Source organism: Fulvia fulva, chromosome 2, assembly GCF_020509005.1.
Source record: "Fulvia fulva chromosome 2, complete sequence".
Lineage (NCBI taxonomy): Eukaryota > Fungi > Ascomycota > Dothideomycetes > Mycosphaerellales > Mycosphaerellaceae > Fulvia > Fulvia fulva.
The window spans coordinates 1,523,541-1,544,207 of NC_063013.1; the positions used below are offsets into that span (position 1 = coordinate 1,523,541).

A 20,667-nucleotide genomic window follows, 5' to 3' on the forward strand; every position below is an offset into this window, starting at 1 on the left:
AGCCCAGGCACCACAGGGTCCTCGAACAAGCACACTTCGCCGAATCGCATGCGACAGCAACCAGGGGCACAACATCCTTCATGGTATTAGCCCGCGTGGCTGAATACCTCTGGCCAGCCTCAGAAACGGACCAGCGAGCGCCAGTCGCGCCGCTCAACTACATCGACCATGGCGACGACACCAGCGCTACGGGACGGAAGACAGAAGGATCTGCCGCGGATAGAACACGGGTCAGCGCTGCAAAGGCGGTAGACGTTGAGCATGAAGAACACCGACCGCCGTATCTTCATGCTATGTTGGCAGGTGGCATTGGAGGCGCCATGGGCGATATGTTGATGCACAGTCTGGATACGGTCAAGACGAGGCAACAAGGTGATCCGCACATGCCGCCAAAGTACACCAGCATGGGCAACACATACTACACCATCTTTCGGCAGGAGGGCGTTGTGCGCGGACTCTACGGAGGTGTGACGCCGGCTTTTGTGGGCTCACTGGCCGGCACCGTGATTTTCTTTGGATGTTACGAAAGAAGCAAACGGCTCATGATCGATAACGGCGTTACACCGTCTGTTGCATACTTTGCATCGGGCTGGGTCGCAGATCTGGCCGCAGCTCCGTTGTATGTCCCGACCGAAGTGCTCAAGACGCGACTGCAGCTACAAGGACGATACGACAACCCATACTTCTCCAGTGGGTACAACTACAAAAGCACGATGAACGCACTGCGAACAATATACCGGGTGGAGGGTGCCAGAGAGCTATTCTCGGGCTATAAGGCGACACTTCTCCGAGATCTGCCTTTCTCCGCGTTGCAATTCACCTTCTACGAGCAAGAGCAGAAAGTCGCCAAACAATGGGTCGGGCCCGGCAAGGAGATTGGACTTCCGCTAGAGATCCTAACAGGAGCAAGCGCTGGTGGAATGGCAGGTATCTTGACATGTCCGATGGATGTCGTCAAGACGAGGATACAAACAGAACTGGATCCGGAGCTTGCAGCTGCAGCAAAGGAGAAGAAAGGTGCTGCAAAGACTGCCGCCACAAGCGCATCAAAGCCCGCATCAACCAACGCAGCACGATCCGCAGGTCCAGCCGCGAACACTACACACCGTCCATCGCCCGCATCAGCATCACCCTCAAAAGCACGCTTCATCTCCACAGCTGGTCCAGGCACAGCATTGAAGAACCACGGCCAGGTACCACTCGACACAGAGTCTGTCGCGAAAGCTCTGCGCATCATATACCGAACCGAAGGCCTGGCAGGATGGTTCAGAGGCGTCGGGCCACGCTTTGTGTGGACGAGCGTGCAGAGTGGAGTGATGTTGGTGGTGTATCAGAAGCTGCTGAGGTGGTTCGATGCGAATCCGCTTGTACGAAATGACCCGGACGAAGGTTTGCGCGGTATGAGCAGTTGAGGGGACATGCATTGAATGGCGCATGGGTGAGCGGTCTTGGCCAAGACTGTCGAGACGGGGATCTTTTGTAGGTATAGTGTTCGCAGTTCCCTCCACGGAATGTACAGATTATAGCTTTGGTCGCCTTTTCGGCAACATCCTCCGACCCGCAGTCACAATTCTATCCAAAACTACGAGAGAAAGCGCCCTTCGCAGACCCTATTATGCCTCGAATGCCTCGGTTTCCCTTTACTCCTCGTTGTGACATGGTCTGGCCAGATGGGAATACTGTGTTCGACCATGCGCGGCGTAGCTGGAGCGTACGGCATCGATGTCGAACCTCCTTGACCTCTGGCGTGCACGGCACACCTGCTTCCTCCTGGAACCTCCGCGGAACCAGATCTGGACACGAGCGGACGCCTCGAGCATAAGAGTTGGCGTGCACGAGCAATGTGGGAATACCTGGACACGGGACGACCAAAGGCAGGATCGTTGACTGTTTACGGTGTATGAAGCTGCACGAGCCAAGATGACGCTGTATTGGATTTACGAGATGGTGTCCGTGAACGTGAGCAGCAATGTCTTCGGCATAGCACACTCCAAAGTGCTCTTGACCACGATGCCAAGTCGAGTGGAGCCGAAAGATCGACAGGCACGACAGCACATACTAGGTATGAGCATCAGTCCGTACGATGCGGAGAAATGTGTGCTACATCCTGGCTTGATGTATAACATCTTTCACTTCCTCAGGATCATGCTGGTCCCGGCATACAACTGCTCTCACCATCATGAAATTAAGAACAGTACTCTGGCTGTCACTGTGCTCGAGTGGCTTTGCTAGCAGGCTACATCCTCCGGCAGCTCTACACGACGACAACATGGGTGCAAGAATACTGAGGACAGCACTAATTGATCCGCCAACTGGTGACAGCCAGAGTTGGCCGATGTATACATACGGCGCACACGACAACATTCCTCCATCGGACACGATCCCAGGCACATACGTCAAGACAACCGCATCAGGCTGGACCGCCGGCTTCTTCCCCGACAGTATCTGGCACATGTACCACAGAGCGAAGCAAACACGTCCATCTCACCGACAGGATGCCACTTCATCCGGTCCCACTCCAGACGAATGGCTCACCCTCGCCCACCAATGGACAGCGCCCCTAACCTCAAACGCCAACCTCACCACAACCCACGACCTCGGCTTCCTCGCCAAACCCTTCGAATCCGCCCTCCGCTTCAACAACGAAACGCACTACCTCCCCATCCTCGCTCAAATGTCTTCCAGCCTAGCTGCTCGCTTTGTGCCCGAAGCCGGCGTGATCCGCTCCTGGGATAACAAGAACACCTCCTTCTCCCAGAACGCTTCACATCAGGACTCGGTTCTAGTTACAATCGATAACATGATGAACCTCGCGCTCCTTGCCCGCTCCGCAGCGGAGTACACGGGGAATGCGACAATGCTGGAGATGGCGATCTCGCATGCGAATCGAACTCGAGATCACCACTTCCGCCCCGACGGCTCGACCTTCCACGTTTGCGATTACAGCGGCACGACTGGGGATCTCTACCTCTGCCGCACAGCACAGGGACTGGCCGATAACAGCACCTGGGCGCGAGGCCAGGCTTGGGGCATTTATGGTTTCGCGGAGATGTATAGTTTCGTGCAAGACCCATCGTACCTTGCCACAGCTGTGAAGGCTGCGGACTGGTTTCTGGATCATCTACCTGAAGATGGAGTACCGTTTTGGGATTTCGATGCGCCGCGTATACCAGACGTGACGCCCCGGGATAGTTCTGCCGCGATGATCGCGGCGAGCGGGATGATTCTGCTACAGGACCAGATCGACCGTACCTCATCGCGCGGTCCTGCCAAGGATGGGAGGGGGGAGAGGAGGAGCAGAAGGAGGAACTACCCCGACGCAGCGATCAAGCTCCTCCACGATACCCTCGACCTCACGCTGGCTGGGCAGATTGGTTATGCCGACATCGACAAGCAACATCCAGCTTCGACACTAGGCGCCACCACAGATCCCACCACACCAGCGAACACATCCGTGTCGAGAGGCTTTGAGGCGATCTTGATGCATGCCACAGCAAACAACAATCCCAGCGCAGGGGATGAGAGGAACTTCGATACGGGGTTGCTGTATGGTGATTACTATCTCATTGAAGCTGGGGACAGGCTGGGCTATAACAAATGCAAAGAGTTCAAATTATCGTAGTAGTCCGCCACATAAACAAATTGAGACATCCGAGACAGAAAACATGCAGTAAAACCTGACACATCGGTCTTCCTTCCATATCTGTGTAAATTACCATGAGCATGCACTAAACGCTGGACGAAAGATCGCTAATTGTAACGCCCAATCCCCATGCAACGAACCCGTGCTGTACTACTCATGCCTGTCCTTCTCAGTCGTCCCAAATTTCCCATATATCCTGCTCCTGTAGCTGATGCACGAAGCACTACCTCGTACTTCCTTCGCCGTCCTCTGCTAGTCGATCGCCATTCAACACGAAAGGTCCCACATCATTCCTCGGAGTCATCGGCCCATCGACGATCGGGCCAGCTGATAGAGCAAACGGTGCATGCGAAGTCGGTGTCACAGACCGGGCTCCTGAGGGACCGCTCGCATAACGTGTCGCTGACATTGGTTGTCCGATCCTAATCGGCCGCGATGTCGCAGAAGGGCCCGCATCTGCAGAGTCCGAAGAGTGTTCCTGCTGTGGAGATGGTGTTCGTAATGAGGCTTCATTCACAAGCCTCGCAAGGTCATCGTCAACTTCTTGCTGTCGAGACATACTACCAAGTCGTGGGGCTGAAGATATTCGTGCGACGTGCTCGTAGCTGTCGTCGCTTTGACCATGTCCGGAGTCTCTGTCTGGCGTGCCACGATCGATGTCGTCTCCTGCTGGCAGCACATCGGGCTGTTCTTCAGCTTCGTCCGTTTCGTAGTCGCCTTCGTCTGGTTGTTCCACGTCTGCCTCCAGATCTGCCACAAACCTGCAGTTCGGACACGAGAAGTTCGGATAGTGCTGACTGTTAATCAGACCTCGCACGCATTTGAAGTGCCAGACGTGACTGCAGGGCGCCACGAATAGCGCCTGACAGGGAGCCACTGGGTTCAAGCAGATGGAGCACTCCGAGCTGTTCACGCTCCCCGCGTCTGAGTCTCTGTTCTTTGCCTTCAAGGCGCTCTTAAACAACCGCTTGTGTGCCGTGGTGTTGAAGGTGTTCAAGCTCTTCTGCCAGCCACGATTGCACTCCACCCGGATCTTGACGCAGCGAAAGATGACCTCCTCTCCGCCCTTGAAGTCGATTCCGAGCTGGACTATGTCTCCATCGTTCACTGGGTAGGGACGGCTTTCTAATCCTGGGCTTGATAGTCGTACGTGATTTAGGAAGGTGCCAGAGCTCGATTTCACGTCCTTGATGTACCACTGTCCGTCTGTGCACCAAAACTCACAGTGTCTCCTGCTTACGACTTTCGATTTGAATCCTACCGGCAGGCCGTTGTCCGCATTGGTAGGGTTGTTGTCTCTTTCGCTGTACCGCCCAACGCGCACCACGCTCCCGGGTGTTTTCAGAGTCCGCGATAGCGCATCGAATCGTAATGATGGCCTAGAAGACCGGGTCTCAATGTGGGGAATGAATCGAATGACGGGGTGCTGATCTTTACTGCCAGCGGCGGCAGACGATGTATCAGCAGTCGATGCGGTCTCGAACGCCGACGGTCTTCGAAGGGCTGGGTGATTACTGGCAGCTGCTTGCGCAGTCGATGTAGGCGTGGGCGCAGGTCCGCGATTTCTAGTCATGGCCATGCTACTGCGCTCTGGTGCCGCGGTGTCTGTCGATGTTGATGTTGTTGGGGCCGCTTCTCTTCTTCCTGCCGGTCAGAATTGTGTCAGCACGGCACTGTATCGAGCGATAGACATAAGAGCACTCTCCAGCGCTTCCGTCCCGCCTGACCCAGCCACCTGCTGATTCCCACCACATACCTTGAATCGCTGGAATCCAGCCGTTCTCCCCACTCTGGATGGCACTCCCGCTACCCCGCTCGAAAGTATTGGTATGCTGAGGTCGTGGAGATGTGTTCGGACTGGTGGCGCCAGGTGAGGACGTAGAACGAATCAACGGGGGCGCTTCACTACGCGGCGTCGAGTAAGAGTGCAAGTGATCGCGGGTGTAGGAACGAAGATATGAAAGGCCGCGCAGGCGACTGGGTCGTGTGGGAGAGGCCGGTGTAGCATTCGAAGAATTCAAGGAAGCGGTCGAGCTAGCGGATTGTATTTGCATTCTTGGAGGCGAAGTGAAGCCGTGAGTGGTTATAGGCAGGGTGTATGCAACCATCCGGCGTTGTGTTTCTGTCAGAGGAAGGACGGGAAGGCTGCTCAGCCGTTGGTTCCAGGTTTCATGCAACGAACCACACTCGGACCACCGTTGTGTCGGACTGCTGCTGGAGGCGGGATATCGTATATCGTGGCTCTTGTGCGGTTCAGAAGGTGGTGCTCGCACAGCCGCGAATGGTCCGAAGTGCGAGGTGAAGTGCTGAGTGCTCCAGTATGTAGGAAAGTGCAGGTGGGTAACGTAACCCGGCGCCAACGTTCAGCCAGAGACTTATCCACCATCATAGCCTTAAGCGAAGGCTAGTCTAGACCTGTCACCAATGCACCATGCATATGTGTATCACGGTATGGAGCCACATATACACTTGTATTGACTGAGAGGAGTCATGATTCTCGTGAAGTGTCAAGATGTATCTTTCACTTTGTCGAGAGCCATCGCAACGAGGCATACTGCAATGCTTGCTGTCTCTAGCGCTCGCCAAGCTACTATGCTCAGAGTTGGCCACATAGTGGCATAGGCGGCCGCCTCCTGGATGATGGATCCATGGCCCTGACTGTTGGGCAGAAGCAGTCTCTGTGATGAGATACGGTACACAGAAATGCACTGCACTCTCTTCTACTGCCTTCATGCCCAAACACGGACGCCATTGATCAGCCGCGTGGCAGTCGTTGGGCTACGCAATGCTCAGTAGCTCACGGCGTCACTCCAGACTATAGCGCGACGGCAAGAGCGAATTCATTCATATCCTGCCGTGCTAATAAGCACAATCGGCCTCGCGATGTTCATGTTGATGCGAAGGAGTTTAACCAAAGTTTCATAGGGTACTCTTGGTGCCCAGGTGGCTTTCGGGAGCACGTGCCATCCCCGATATGCCGATTGCCGATAACTTTCTTGACACTCACATCTGGGAGACATCATTGAACATCGTCCATCCCGTCTTATCGACATCTGTTGCAACGACGACGACCCATGATGAGCAAGACGCTGTCATTACCGCGACAGCTCACGAAGGGCGCCAAAGCTGTTGCGCGGGCTAGGCAGTATGCGACTGCTTCGAATCACGCACAGGATCCAACGGATCTGGACACGATAACTACACTTCCTAATGGCTTGCGAATCGCAACGGCAGAGCAAGCAGGACATTTCAGCGGAGTAGGCGTGTACATTGATGCAGGATCGCGCTACGAATCCAATGCCCTGAGAGGCACGAGTCATATCATCGATCGTTTAGCCTTCAAATCAACCACGAAACGATCAGCAGATCAAATGCTGGAGGCCATGGAGCAGATGGGAGGCAACATTCAATGCGCCTCATCGAGAGAAAGTCTCATGTACCAGGCGGCGACATTCAATGCAGCCGTGCCAGATACAGTAGCAATGTTGGCAGAAACGATCAGGGACCCCAACATCACAGATGAGGAGGTGTTCAGGCAGCTGGAAACGGCAGACTACGAGATTGGCGAGATCTGGGGCAAACCAGAACTCATACTACCAGAGCTGGTGCACATGGCAGCATACAAGGACAACACACTGGGCAACCCACTTCTATGCCCGAAGGACAGGCTGGACCAGATCGACAGTAGAACTATCGAGGCATACCGAAAAGCCTTCTTCAAGCCTGAGCGGACAGTCGTTGCATTCGCAGGTGTGAACCATCAAGAGGCAGTGAGGCTCACGGAGCAGTACTTTGGCGACATGAAGGACCCAGCAGCATCGATCGCGAGGCCATCCACATCGTCCGAAGCGCAACAAGTTCAGCCCCCGTACCCAACATCGCAACTACCGCCTCAAAAGGACTCTGGACTCATGTCGCGACTATTCTCGAAGAACCTCTCAACCTCAGCATCGCAAAGTGCGACGGTCTCCCCTCTTGACCCATCCGACATCATCCCCCATCCGCTGGATCAGCCGATAAACTACGACCAACCATCGCACTACACCGGTGGCTTCCTAACACTCCCACCTCTCGAGATCCCACCGAATCCAGCGCTCCCACGAGTATCGCACATCCACCTCGCTTTCGAATCATTACCGATCTCCTCACCCGATATTTACGCGCTCGCAACACTACAAACATTACTAGGAGGAGGTGGATCATTCTCAGCAGGAGGTCCAGGCAAGGGCATGTACAGTCGCCTCTACACAAACGTCCTCAACCAATACGGCTGGGTCGAAAACTGCGTCGCTTTCAACCACGCCTATACGGATTCCGGTCTATTCGGCATCTCCGCAAGCTGCGCCACACAATTTGTTCCCAGAATGCTTGACACCATGGCTCGTGAGCTGAGCCTTCTCAGCACAGAAACAGGACTCGGCAGACTCAGCGAGATCGAAGTAAAGAGGGCGAAGAACCAACTTAGGTCAAGCTTATTGATGAACCTCGAATCGAGAATGGTGGAACTGGAAGATCTTGGACGGCAAGTACAGGTTCACGGACGAAGAATCCCAGTCAAAGAGATGGTTGCGAATATCGAGAACGTTACCATGTCAGATCTGAGAAGAGTCGCAAAGCAAGTCTTCAGTGGACAAGTGCATAATGTCGGCAATGGGTCTGGAGCGCCTACTGTGGTGTTGCAGCAGGGTGAGGAGGAGAACGTGAAGTTGAAGGAGATCCCATGGAGTGATATCCAGGAGAGAATCGCGAAGTGGGGTCTGGGAAGGAGGTAGACAGAAGTCAGCAAAACTGCCGGAATTTGTATATCTGCATGAAGCGGCGTTACGAAGCGTACCAGCATCTTTACTCCTAGGCGGCAAGAGGCAGCCTTACGCAGCTAGTGCCGTTGTGCAGCTGCACTGTATTATAGAATGAGAATGTACAGAAGTCAACTCCCAGCCGTCTTTTCAGGCAACTTCCAACTCGTAATCTCGCTGGATCCTTGACAGGTCGCGAACCTTCGAGTCGAGATCGGGAGATGTCTGGAGCATGTGGAAAGGACTCCACAGGTCGGTGTACAGTACCCTCGTTCCAGCTCGGTCTCAAGAACAAAATCCACTACGAGTGGTGCACCCACCCTCTGCTGAGGTCATCCTGGCACTAGCGCACGTGGTGCACTGAGCCCCAATGAGGGTAAATCGGGCCTTCAGCACCCAAGGTAGTGGGCACCGATGCGGCGGCATTTCGAGGTCTTCCGTGATGGTAGCTGGGCAAAGACTTTCCATCGGAGGGAAAAGTGGTGAGAGTTGCGGTAGGTCACGAAGTCATGGTGACACGTAATCTGCCGTGGTGGAGGATCGAGGTGGGTGATGATGCGATTGCCAGGTGTTTGAGCTTAAAAGCACCTAGTACTATCAATTCCCTCGCTGTAGATCGCCCCTCCAGAGTCGCTGCACACCGCAACGTGGAATGCAGGATACTATGCTTTGAGGGACTGTACCACCAAGCACAGCTGCGTTCAGAAGATGAAGATGTTCTCCAAGACAGCCGCCTTCGCAATGAGGTCCATGCGCTCTCCCAGACCAATGACGCGCAGCATCTTCTCCGCCACCCACTCAGATCGAGCATAGTATGTGTATGGGGCCTCGGTCGGGATCAGAGGTATGCCCAGTACCCGCGCGAGCCGTCCCATCTGGTACTCTCTCATTTTACCGCCAAAATCGTCACCAACCTGTCTCGTCAAAGGCAGGCCAGCGTGTGGACGCACAGGCGCGCCGCTGATGTAGACTCTCGAGCCTACGAACAACCCACCTGGTGTCTCCTGCAGCTTTGCCTGTATGAACTTCAATTGAGCCGGATGATCGAGACCGCAAATCTCAGGTGCGTGTCTCAGCACGCGACTATGCCTGAGGTCTGGGACCGTCGGCAGTATCTTGCCGTCAAAATGGTGGTGGATGTGGATCTTAGCCATGTGTGACATGGTTGCCGCCGCTATCTTGCGGCAAGCTGAATCGCGTCCATGCCAGGACGGCGGAAACTTGTTGCGACAGCGCGATACCTAGAAGTGGGCAAACTGCTCGTACGCTTGGAGTCTGGGCGTCGGTGGCGGTGGCTGACCGCGCGTTCGGCAGTTAAGCGCGTCGAGCTGCTTGTATGCTTGGAGTCTGGAAGCTGCACGCTGATCATACACTCCGAGGTCCTGGTTGGGACGTCGTTTGGGATCGAGGTCGAGGTCAATGCCGCGATGTCTGATGAAGTCGCTGGCGGCTTCATCAGACACGACTGGCACACCCTTTCATCGACTGTTTCGAATGGGAAGTGACAGTCTGTAGCACCGTGCATCAGGGTTTGTGTGCAGGAACAGTCTGTGTTATGGGGATGCTCACGCTTTTGAACAAATGCTTGCATGTCCGCCACCGAGCTCTTCACCTTCCGGTCAAGAAGCAAGCTGAGATTCTGCTCGAGATCTATGACTGCAAGGAAATGGCGACATATACCCCGGCATTTCTGGATGTCCCTTGCCGGCAGATTGGACAGGATGTTGACATGCAGCTCCACTGGTAGAGCGTCCAGTCTGGCTGTCGCGGACGTCATACCGTCGGATATGCGGCGACCGAGCTGCAGTTCAAGGTTTGGAGAGCATGTATGTTTGGGAAGTTTAGGTGGTGCTCAGACATAAGTTTCGACAGGTGGGGCCACAAGTATGGGTGCGCTCTTTCACATGCAGATCTCGGCTACGGACGGATCGTGCCGACGTTTCAGATTGCGCCGGGGCCGCCGCTGCAAACAAAGCTGCGAGCAGACAACTTCTCATTCCGATACATGACTTGAATATCACCACCTCGGAGTCTTCTCACAACACACCACAACAGACACAGGTTGCATCGCCATCGTGGGACGCAAGGAGTCACTTGGCACCATGCCTGCCGAGTTGCAGTTGAAGATACTGTCCGATGCTCCTGCCCGCGAAATTCAGCGATGCCGCGCCATCAGTCGCCACTACCGGGATCTCATCGACCTCGAAGCCAACCGCTCCCTCTGCAGCGTCCCTGGACTCGCACGCTCGACCGCTAGATTGCAAGCGTTCATCGAGGTAGGTGACTTCTCTCGCTCGAGTCATGTTACACACAGTGCTGATACAACACCACAGAGATATTGCGAGTACCCAATGACCAAAATCGACGAGTATGGCCACGATCATGCACTTCTCGATGCGTTTCTCGACTACTTGATGCTACACGGTGTCTGCGATCCTACGCGCGACGAGATGAAGGCATTGTGTCAGGTTTCCCCATTCGCGCAATACTTCATTGCACGGCAAAATGGTTCTCCCAGCTACTCCGTCATGAGAACGAACGACTATCTTCGACTTGCTTGCAACCAACTTTTTTTGCACTGTTTTATCTATTCAAGCTGAACGTCGCTATCTTCCACCCGCGCCTAGTCTTGCCCCGTGGTCAAGACTATCAGTGGCCGAGAAGACGCGCCCTGCATCGGCTAGAGCTACAATACGAGCCCAAAGAAGCGCTGTACATTACCAAGCGCGTGGAGCGTGGCATACTGAAGGACGTGCCAGTCTGCATTCCGTCCACTCATCAGCCATCGCATCTTTCAGGCCAGTGCCTCAATCACGCTACCGAGGTAAGTCTTTGCAGTACGAGCTCAAAGGCCAACATCGCGCTGACCGTCGATGACAGGAAATGCTTGCGATGCTCGAGTTGCCGGCTCTTCCTGACACCTCTCCCTTCTGGTACGCGCTGAAGCCATGGGGCATGGAAACGGCATTCGATTGTCTGAGCAAGGGATTTCCATTGTGTCACCTTAAACGGTCAGCGATCTTGGAACAGCTCGAGATTGCATGATGGTCGAACTGGGCGAAGACCTGCGGTGCAGCTACCTGGAAGGTACAGCGATGGCGAGGCTATGCACGACCTTGGACTATACCCCATCAACCAAGCGATAGCGGCCTCCGTAAAGACATCATACGCTATGCTTCAGCAACGCGATCTCAGGTACCTCACTGTTCACCATCTTCACTCCATTGGCTACCAGATCTGGCTTGACCACAGCTCAATCATTCTTCGTGGCATCATGAAATGCCAAGCAGTCCTCGACGACATGAGACGTGTAGCCCATCTTGACAGCAGCTCTGGCAGTCTCGGCAACACAATGATCCCCACCAAGACCTGGCACAAAGATATCGGTGATGTCTCGCTTCTCGAGTTCTGTTTGGAGGTCATGAGAGGCTGAGCCGGCGGGCAGATGTCTGGTGGGATTACCACGTGCATCACCGAAGCAGGAGAAGCTAAAAGCACTGGGTCAGCGGACAGGCACATGATCGTCAGGCCAAGTGACTCACTTCACAACTTTCGAGTTTGTCAACTTCTCGTAGATGAAATCGACTTTGTCGATTTCGAAGCCATCGAGAAACTGATGTCCCCACGTCCCTTTCTGCAGGTACTTCGGCATAAGAGGGAGCTTGGTCGGTTTTCGATCTTTGCGCTTGACAGGGCAATGATGGTCATGATGATCGAAGGCTCGCTTACTAGGGTGGTTGTGAGCCATGATCTCGTGATCATGAGGTGGACTAGCTGTAGTTGCAACGCGAAGCAGAAAGCCTGGTGTTGCCAGCAGACTGTTGATCTTCGGGATGAGATACCGGAAATCGCCGTTGCAGAAGGCGCCTTTGGGATGGACGAGATCATTCTGCATGTGCTCAATTATCAAAGCTGACCGCCGAGGTGTCACCTGGTACATCATAGGTGACTTGCTAACCGTGGAGAGGAGCATGATCTTTGTCGATACAGTCCTGTTGTTCCTGGCCCAAAGTGATTGGTCAGACCGATGATTTAGAAAGGAGCTCGATGCACAGAGTGAAACTTTAGAGGAGATACCGAGGACGAGAACTGCTCAAAGAGATGTAAAATGAATGCTGTAAGTTTACGGCAACCCGAAGATTGCGTCAAGCCCTGAGCTTTGGGAATGCAATATAGCTGACCCAGCTTGTCGTGTTTTACAGCGTGCATGACGACCGCGATTGTCAACAACCTGGAGGCCACGGATTGCAGGCAGTAGTCCCGTACCATGTCTGGAGCTACTGAAGATGAATAAGCCTCCATTCCCGTTTGAGCTGGTGGCTCCCCTTTGGCTTGACCGTTGGCGTAACATAAGCCACCGCCTACGAAGCTGCATCATGTGGCCGCTGGCCAAAGCCGATATTGGTCCAGTCAGTCACTACGGTCGTGGCCGCAAGCGCCCATCAGCAGCACAGCTCAGACCAGACTTAGAGCTTCCAGCCAGTGCCGGATCCACAGGTCTTGTACAGGAGGCAGGTGTCGCATAATATGGCTTCCCGACCTTGCATTAGTGATGTCAGTTTCTCTATTCATACCATGCTCAGCATTCGAGTCGATGAGATCCTCGAAGTATTGTGTCAACTTGTAGGCTGGATTGTTCGGAAGTGGACCATGGGCGTTCACAGCTTCGAGCCATCGCTTCATCGGAACGGGCGTCGGTGCTGATCGCTCGGGCGATAGGCTTACCAGATCGTGCTGAACAATCGGAAGCGCATGAAGTGACCACGTACGCTCGCTTCCACAGTGCTGGCTTGTATTGGTGACGTTGAAAACCTCGATTGGCCGCGCCATGGTCCCCAACGACCCAACGAGCTCGACCACAATCTGAGCACAAAGATCGACCGGTGTCCATCGCGACTTATCGATGTCACCAAGATGGTCGGGTATCAGTCCCATTGTGATCGAGCTCGTGATCATGGCGGGTATAAGGTGCTTTGCATCCCACCGTCCGGCTGGCGAGCTGATCGTAACGCCAGACTCTGAGTCTGGCAGTGGTCCTGCTATCAGGCCCGGACGGATGATCGCCGCTCGTGATATGGTCTTCTGCAGCGCTGCTGTTTCCAGGATCTGCTCCGCCACCCACTTGCTTTGAGCATACCCCTGAACGTCGGCAGCTTCGGGGTCACCAATGACAGCTTCCGGGACTGGAGTGCATGATGTCTTGATCACCGACGACAAGCTCGACACGAAGACAATCTGGGGATGTTGTAGTGCCGAGGAGGAATCTGATCATCGAATTTAGCTTAGGAAGGTGGTGTTCAAAGTCTCGCCCTGTAGCATCTCCATGGGTCTCCAGTGGCATCGGGAAGTTGACAGGCCATGCGTTATAAAGAATAGTGGTGACGCTGGCATGCAGAATCTGATATACCTGACTGTCAAGTCCGAACATAGAATGGCTGGCGGCGTCTTTGGCAGCGTGGAAGCGAGTCTTGCCGTCAAGCAGCTTCTGGTCAAGTGGAAAAGCCTGGAGATAGTCTCTACGAGCATGATCGGAGCGATCAATGCAGTCGATACGTTCCACGTCGTCGAGCTTGATTAGTTGGTGCAAGAGATGCGGACCAAGCGAGCCGGTAGAGCCTACGAATAGTGCACAGCGCATGCCATGGCGTGGAGGTCTCGAGAGTGGGTTGGAAGCAGGAAGATTGTTCGTATGTTTGCTCACTAAATCTCTGAGCATAGAATGCACCCCGGCTTGCCCATCTGCTTTTACAGCGCAAGAAGACGAACCCTTCGATACCAAGACGTGCCGGTATATCGCACGAGCGATGGCGATGATAGTCCTGTCAGCATAGAGTAGACCTGGCGTGATTTTGACCTCGCTGGAAACCATCGGGGAAGCTCGCAGGCTTGCGTTGATGATCTGAACCATTTGTACAAGCCTAAGCGAGTCAAGATGGCCTTGCTGGAAGATGTCCAGCTCGTAATGCCGTCCAGCGGTGGCATAAACATCGCCAGCGACTTTCTCCAGAGCATGCCACACCAGATCCAAGACAGTTGTCTCGGACACAACCGCAACAGGAATGATCTCGACAAAAGAAGCTCTCAGGTACAGATCCTCGAGCTGTGCTGCCAGAAGCTCTTCTGTGGCACGTCGTCGCACGGTCTTCTTCGGCGTTCGGAGCAGTGGAATTGATGTGATCATGACAAGATCTTTCGCGACTCGCCCATAGATTGGAGCAAGCTGATTTGCCTTCTGTATCCGAGGCCAAATTGCCTCAATTACTGCTTGATGATCAATAGAAGGACCATCCCACTCAACGACCAGAAAAGGTCTCAGCCTGCCTTGACCGAACACGACGGCACCTTTGACATGTGGCACCAGTAGCATCTCTTCTTCGATGATGGTTGGGACGAGCTTCTCTCCCGTGCTAAAAGTGATGAAATCGTCCAGCCGGCAGACCCATCTCCATAGATCAGGTTTCGTTTCGTGAGGAGCGAAGACATCTTTGGAGTGGAACACATCACTTTGCGGGCAGACCTCAAAACACGGCTGCGCAGGTGCACCTTCAATATCAATTTTAGCGATGACGAGCTCATACAGTCCGTCACTAAGCGATTTGAATGTGACCCCGCTGAAAGGATGAAAGTGCTGGTACTGCCAGTCTTTCGGTTCGACCAGCTTCTGTGGCAAGAGATCCGTCTCTGTCAGTCCAAAGTAGTTGTAGACATTTGGATTCAGCTGTAGCGGGCGATCCCCAACATCTTCCTGCATTGGACCACTTCCTGTGATGATGCATCGCAAGCTGGCGAGGTCTGAGTGATACGACTGTTCGGTGACCATCTCTGCCAGTAGTGAAGGTGCCGCTTGTGCGATGTCGATAGGTGTAGATGCATGAGCCATGCAAGAATGGATAAGAGAGGCTGTGATGGGCAGACCTGCAGGAGGACTGACGGCCACAACGCCATTGAGGATTGGTTTGAGCAGGCTGTAGAAAACGCCGCCAACATGCCACATTGACATGAGTGTTAGCAATCGCCTTCCAGGCTTGAACGGCACGCTAGTCATATTGTCTGAGAAGACCTCACATTGATTTAGATCCTCGTGAATGTAGTAACCATGACGAAGTATCAAGGGTTTGGGCGTGCCAGTCGTGCCAGATGTATGTAGAATCACGAATGGCTCTCGTCTTTTGTCCGCCATGCTGTGCCTGTATTCCACATGCCTTGCTTGCTCTTTCGAAAGAAGGTCGTGCAGCGAAGGGACCTCCCGATACTGCATATGGGGTGCGACTTGCTCCTCGAACGGAGGAGCGAACAGGAAGCATGAAGACCTTGTGAGTGCCAGGAGCTCCCGTTGGGCCAGCTCTGCATTGTGTGGTGATGGGAAGAACATCGCCGCCTCAAGCTTCAATGCTGCCAAGAGCAGCAGTGTGTATCGCAGATCAGTTGGTCCCATGTATGCAAGCACACTGCCTTTGTGTATTTTGACGTTGGCCATCAGCCAGCGACATGTTTTGTTGACTCCATTTGCTAGATCCCAGTAGCTACTGTCTTCATAGCCATCTGCGGCCCTTCCAGATCGTGGTATGGAAGCGATGGGGTCGTCCGGACGTTCGCGAGCCAGCGAGTCGCCGCGGATCATTGTTGTGGTAGGGTCTCTACGACAGAAGCTTGGCCAGCATGACCGAATGTGGTTGCAATGGAAGTACTGACTTGACAGAAAGAGAACATACACTTACAGACCGTATTTGCAACTGCCGCTCTTCGACAGAGACCACTGCACCGCACAGGCGAAATGCCGTCAGACAAGCGTGCAGAGAAGCATAATGCATGCCTTCTTGCTCAGGCATGTGACCGTAGCGAGGACACCCAACGGATTGGGTGCATTGTGCCGTGCAACAGTGGCTTGCATGGAGCTATGCTGGCTCTCAAGAACATGGACATGCTCTACGTGGCAGCCGTAAATGCCTTCCCACACGTCTGTATCATCATCGCTCTTTCTGTCTTCAACCTCTTGGGGCCTCGGTCCTGCCGGGAAGCCACATGTTGTCGGACCTGAAGCGTTGCAGGCATGGAGGCATGTGGGAGGCTAGGTCGTGTCGTTGCCGTCGGGTGAGATACTCGTCAAGGAAACGGAAGTGTTCTAGTCGCAGGCTAGGGGATGTGTTCCGACTATAGGGGTGTCGTCGGTATCATTCCTTGCGATGACAAGGAAGCAGGAAGGACGAACGGGCCCATCACACTCACTGGAGCCAAGGCGTCCCGAGACCACATGGAAGGTGGTCTGGCCATATGTGTCCACTCGTGCCACTCTCGGCGCCGAGCTCAGGACCGGAATCAGTCAAGGCAATGATGAATGGACCCACCGCCTCCGTTGCTATGACATCCTTCACGGATCGCATAGCATCTCAGCAGCTCAGGGCCAAACGACAGTTCCGCGAAAACACGTACACATAGACACATAGTGCTCAAAGCATGCCATTGCACAGATCTACTGCCGCTCTTCCGGGCTGTGAAAGTCATGGCGGTGTGAAGTCCTTGGCCGAGCTCTTTAGGGCTACCTACACATGAGAGCCACATGAGGCATCGGTGCGAAGCAGGGCCAACCAACAATGCGATTCTATTGCAAATGAGGCCAGCCTCGAAAGAGAGAGCCGCCCTCCGGGCTGCATTTGCCTTGGATTGCCCCATTCGGAAATCCGGGAACGTTTCGGCCCTGAAAACATAGCCTCGATCCTTCGTCGGAGTGCCGCATGGAGCTCTGCTCTTGGACTTCCGAGCACTATACAGTCTATACTGCACTCTGCAGATCTGCGTGTCCGAGGGCCGACCTATGAGCGCACCCTCTCCGCACCGTGATTTGCAGGTGCCATGTGCTAGGCGCTGGAATGGATCAGAGCTTCCTTCAGCCTTCCACTGTCTCCCCTGATTGCAGTATAGAACGATCGCCGCTACTTACTGAATTCAGTAATACTGGTTACCGGAAGTCAAGAGTCGAGTCGAGTCGATGCTTTGCATCGGGAGCATTCGAAGCCGGCTGATGTTGCGCCGCGCTGATCTCGGAAGTAGCAATTGGCTCCCAAGCTGATGGGGCCAAGTCACATCTCATCTCAAAGTCTCTTCATCGGTTTCTTGCGATGCTATTGCGTATGCCGCCGTGTACCAGGTCCGACGCTGTTCACCCGCCGAACAACAAGACAATCCCTTATGCAGCATTCTGGTTGCTGGTAACGTCACATCGTGCCCATGCAATAGCTCGACGACCATGACTGAATGGAAGTCCAGCTACATCGTAGTACCTGATCGACATCATCAACGCATAGATCAGAAGCACTACTGCCGCGCTAAAGAAAGTAGATTGTTCAGCTAAGCATTTCAAGCAATCCATGAGGCCGCCGCTAGGCAACAAGCACTGCGTTGTCTTTCGGGCCCGTCTTGAGATCGTCGCGGCCTGAACATGGAGCTGAGAGACCGCACGTTGTCATGGATGTATTTACGAACATGATCATCGTTGACCTGGACAAAAGTTACATCGCGCGGAGATCGACAATGTGCAGCTCGTTGCAGGCAGCGAGAGGTGTGCGAATTCTCTCAGACTCGCATATATATCAATGATGCCTGGAAGGGAGAGAGGCTGCGTCGGTGCTACAGATCGAGTAGAGCGTTCGAGTCTAAGGGCAGAATCAAGCGCGTCCCATAGCGAGGATGGCGAATATCGATATGCAAGAAGCTATGTTATATCATAGGTGGAAGTGGATAAGGGCTTTGTGCCCAAAATCATATGTCCTGATCAGCTTTCTTGGCGACCAGGACTTTTCGGCTTAGTGTGGAGTTCACATGCCTCTCGCGCCATTCACTCAGACGGCCGAAATATGATAGTAAATACAAGCCCTCGGCGCCGTCCCCTCCACTCCATTATCCGAATCATAGTCCTTCCTCTCACAATTAAACAAATTCACCCGATCGACCTTCCTCACCCCCATCTGCCCCTTATGCTGGATCAGCATCCAACCCACTCCGTTCCCATTGGGCGTAGACAACGAAGCAAGAGCTTGATTCTCCTCGATCGGAAACGTTACGCCTGGCCACTCGCCGAGATCCTTGATACTGGACTTGCCCGCGATGGCGAGGATCCTAGCTCGAGTTTCTGGGTTCGAGAGGTGGAAGCGGAAGACGTGTTCGATGGGTTTGGCGTCGACTATGGGTTTGTTAGCGAGGTTGAGTGCCGAGTGAGTTTTGGAAGGGTGTCTTACAGTTATCGTCATCCTCCTCCAATGCTTCCGTCAATTGCTTGATGCCAAGCCATACGACATCTGACCACTGCTTAAGCGGGACCATTCGAGTCGTCTCTAGCTCGCCACGCATGCCAACCACGTGAGCCGGACTCGCGTTATTCTCCGCAATAAGGGCTCCGTCCTTCAGATTCAGGATGTTCTTATACAGCCCATCTGTAGGCGGGTAGGTGGTACCATCTACCTCTGACTCTTCCCGGTGCTCCTGAATCAGCTTGTACCAGTCTTCGGGATCGATACTGATGCCGAGATCATTGAAGGCGTCCTCGAGCTGGATGGTTTCTCGGATGTCCTCGTCGTGCGGCCAGATGTTCGTGCTCCAGCCGTACCTTTCGAGGTTTGCCCAGTCTGGCCATTGAGTCTGGAGATTGGTAGTGCTTTCCAATGTGGCTTCCATCTTGCATAATAACTCGATGCCCTTGTAGATTGAGAGGCCCCTGGGATCGAGCTCCCTTGGATTTGAGTCGACGATCACCTGGCGACTTACAGGGTACCAATTTGGATCTCTGTCGTTACCGTCGTTGGCTCGAGCAGAGAGGATGTGTGCGGTGTTGTTTTGCTCGTAGAAGGATCTGGCAGTCAACACGTTCTTGGTCCTTGGTGATTGAGAGGTGACAGCCCATAAGCCAGCGAACATGGCTAACATCAGCATGATGCTACCAAATGCTGTGATGCTATGGCTGACGGGGCTTTTCTTGTGCGCCATCATAAGTAGCTGGTGTGGTGTGTCGTGCGTCGTGAACAGTCGAAGGCTATTGCTAGTATCACCGGTGTATGGTTGTTGTTGCTGCTGCAAAAGCACTTGTTGAGCTATAAGAATTAGCCCTGATTGTTCATCGCCGCAACAGACTGCCATGATTCCGCGAAGCATGTGAAATGCCATTGTTAGCGAGAGTCGAGTCCGAGTCAGCCATTCTTCAGCTGTCAAATTTATACGCTGTGGCTGATGTTCCATCACATGAAAGAACAACGACATGATCTTGCCGAAGACTCCTCGTATATTGATACTCGGGCGTATACTGCTTGGCCTCGAAGCAAACAACGCCCTGCACCCACTGCATTACCCCAAGAAGCTTACTCGAGCAGCATGCATCTCCAACTGTTGATTCCGCACTGGCCTAGCCGGCACACCTTCGTTCTGGAGCTGACATGCTTCTTGACCGGCGTTTAAACTTTTATGGAGAAGTAAGGCCAGCTGAGTGTGTTCAGAGGTAGTTCACGGCAATCTGTAGTCCATCCCACGAGCACTGCCTTCTAACGTCAGCATGCATCGTGCAACAGTCCACAGCTTCTCGTGACACCGACCAGCAAGCCATTATATAGTGCAGCACTCTCCTTTCACCAACGGCATCAATGCACCCTCTGCAGGACTTGCATTGCTCGTCATGGCGAGTCAGGCCTCAGCTTCAACGCATCTTCTGGCTTTGCCAACGGAGCTCCGTCTCCAGATTCTGCAGCTCTGCATCCTCGTTGACCCGATTGTCCTCGGCTGGCACACGTCTCGAAGAGAACCAATATGGCCGAGCCAAGATCAGACACTCTTGCATACCTGCCGGCAACTGAGGATAGAAGCAATTCCATATTACGTCCAGGCCTTGGAGGAGCGATGCGATGCGATGCGTTCGTACACGTGCCCCAGATGTCCTCACAGATTAACACCTTCGAGTCCAAGATCGTCAGGGCTCAGTGGGAGCTCGATGACCTTAAGGACGAGATTCAGGCGGCGGAAGAGGGACGTGAGAAAGAGCTGATGAGAAGGCAGAGGCGGCATGGGCGCACCTAGCAGGAGTCTTGCTGGCGCGAGATGCGTCGAGAGTGACACGAACTGCTGTGATCAATCAGCGCCACTTCGTGCCACATCGACCACAAGCATGCTTTGCACACAACGTCCGCTGTGCCTTACTGCTGGCCCCTCGCACCTTGAAAGCGCTCTCACCTCACATATTCGAATCGTATC

The 20,667-nt window shown here is 53.9% G+C and overlaps 9 protein-coding genes across 9 annotated transcripts; 4 read left to right on the top strand and 5 right to left on the bottom strand.

The window, feature by feature from the left end:
• Positions 1-80: 80 nt before the first annotated feature.
• Positions 81-1,412, top strand: CLAFUR5_02701 (Mitochondrial magnesium exporter 1; the record flags this gene model as incomplete). The annotated part of the gene is made up of 1 exon (XM_047901849.1): positions 81-1,412. One exon carries the CDS (start codon positions 81-83, stop codon positions 1,410-1,412), a length of 1,332 nt encoding a protein of 443 aa, XP_047758790.1.
• A 767-nt stretch (positions 1,413-2,179) lies between these two features.
• On the top strand, positions 2,180-3,622 carry CLAFUR5_02702 (Unsaturated glucuronyl hydrolase; the record flags this gene model as incomplete). Its single annotated transcript, XM_047901850.1, has 1 exon — positions 2,180-3,622. The coding sequence occupies one exon, from the start codon at positions 2,180-2,182 to the stop codon at positions 3,620-3,622; it is 1,443 nt and encodes a 480-aa protein (XP_047758184.1).
• Positions 3,623-3,866: 244 nt separating this feature from the next.
• On the bottom strand, positions 3,867-5,751 carry CLAFUR5_02703 (E3 ubiquitin-protein ligase DMA1; the record flags this gene model as incomplete). Its single annotated transcript, XM_047901851.1, has 2 exons — positions 3,867-5,287; positions 5,400-5,751. The coding sequence occupies 2 exons, from the start codon at positions 5,749-5,751 to the stop codon at positions 3,867-3,869; spliced, it is 1,773 nt and encodes a 590-aa protein (XP_047758183.1).
• Positions 5,752-6,717: 966 nt separating this feature from the next.
• On the top strand, positions 6,718-8,415 carry CLAFUR5_02704 (Mitochondrial-processing peptidase subunit alpha; the record flags this gene model as incomplete). The annotated part of the gene is made up of 1 exon (XM_047901852.1): positions 6,718-8,415. The coding sequence occupies one exon, from the start codon at positions 6,718-6,720 to the stop codon at positions 8,413-8,415; it is 1,698 nt and encodes a 565-aa protein (XP_047758182.1).
• Positions 8,416-9,140: 725 nt separating this feature from the next.
• CLAFUR5_02705 (uncharacterized protein) lies at positions 9,141-9,602 on the bottom strand (the record flags this gene model as incomplete). Its single annotated transcript, XM_047901853.1, has 1 exon — positions 9,141-9,602. The coding sequence occupies one exon, from the start codon at positions 9,600-9,602 to the stop codon at positions 9,141-9,143; it is 462 nt and encodes a 153-aa protein (XP_047758181.1).
• Positions 9,603-10,541: 939 nt separating this feature from the next.
• CLAFUR5_02706 (uncharacterized protein) lies at positions 10,542-11,039 on the top strand (the record flags this gene model as incomplete). Its single annotated transcript, XM_047901854.1, has 2 exons — positions 10,542-10,715; positions 10,773-11,039. The coding sequence occupies 2 exons, from the start codon at positions 10,542-10,544 to the stop codon at positions 11,037-11,039; spliced, it is 441 nt and encodes a 146-aa protein (XP_047758180.1).
• A 653-nt stretch (positions 11,040-11,692) lies between these two features.
• Positions 11,693-12,412, bottom strand: CLAFUR5_02707 (Nicotinamidase; the record flags this gene model as incomplete). Its single annotated transcript, XM_047901855.1, has 2 exons — positions 11,693-11,927; positions 11,982-12,412. The coding sequence occupies 2 exons, from the start codon at positions 12,410-12,412 to the stop codon at positions 11,693-11,695; spliced, it is 666 nt and encodes a 221-aa protein (XP_047758179.1).
• A 482-nt stretch (positions 12,413-12,894) lies between these two features.
• CLAFUR5_02708 (Non-canonical non-ribosomal peptide synthetase FUB8) lies at positions 12,895-16,060 on the bottom strand (the record flags this gene model as incomplete). Its single annotated transcript, XM_047901856.1, has 3 exons — positions 12,895-13,622; positions 13,666-15,404; positions 15,438-16,060. The coding sequence occupies 3 exons, from the start codon at positions 16,058-16,060 to the stop codon at positions 12,895-12,897; spliced, it is 3,090 nt and encodes a 1,029-aa protein (XP_047757543.1).
• A 2,215-nt stretch (positions 16,061-18,275) lies between these two features.
• Positions 18,276-19,686, bottom strand: CLAFUR5_02709 (uncharacterized protein; the record flags this gene model as incomplete). Its single annotated transcript, XM_047901857.1, has 2 exons — positions 18,276-18,616; positions 18,672-19,686. The coding sequence occupies 2 exons, from the start codon at positions 19,684-19,686 to the stop codon at positions 18,276-18,278; spliced, it is 1,356 nt and encodes a 451-aa protein (XP_047757542.1).
• Between the last annotated feature and the right edge of the window lie 981 nt (positions 19,687-20,667).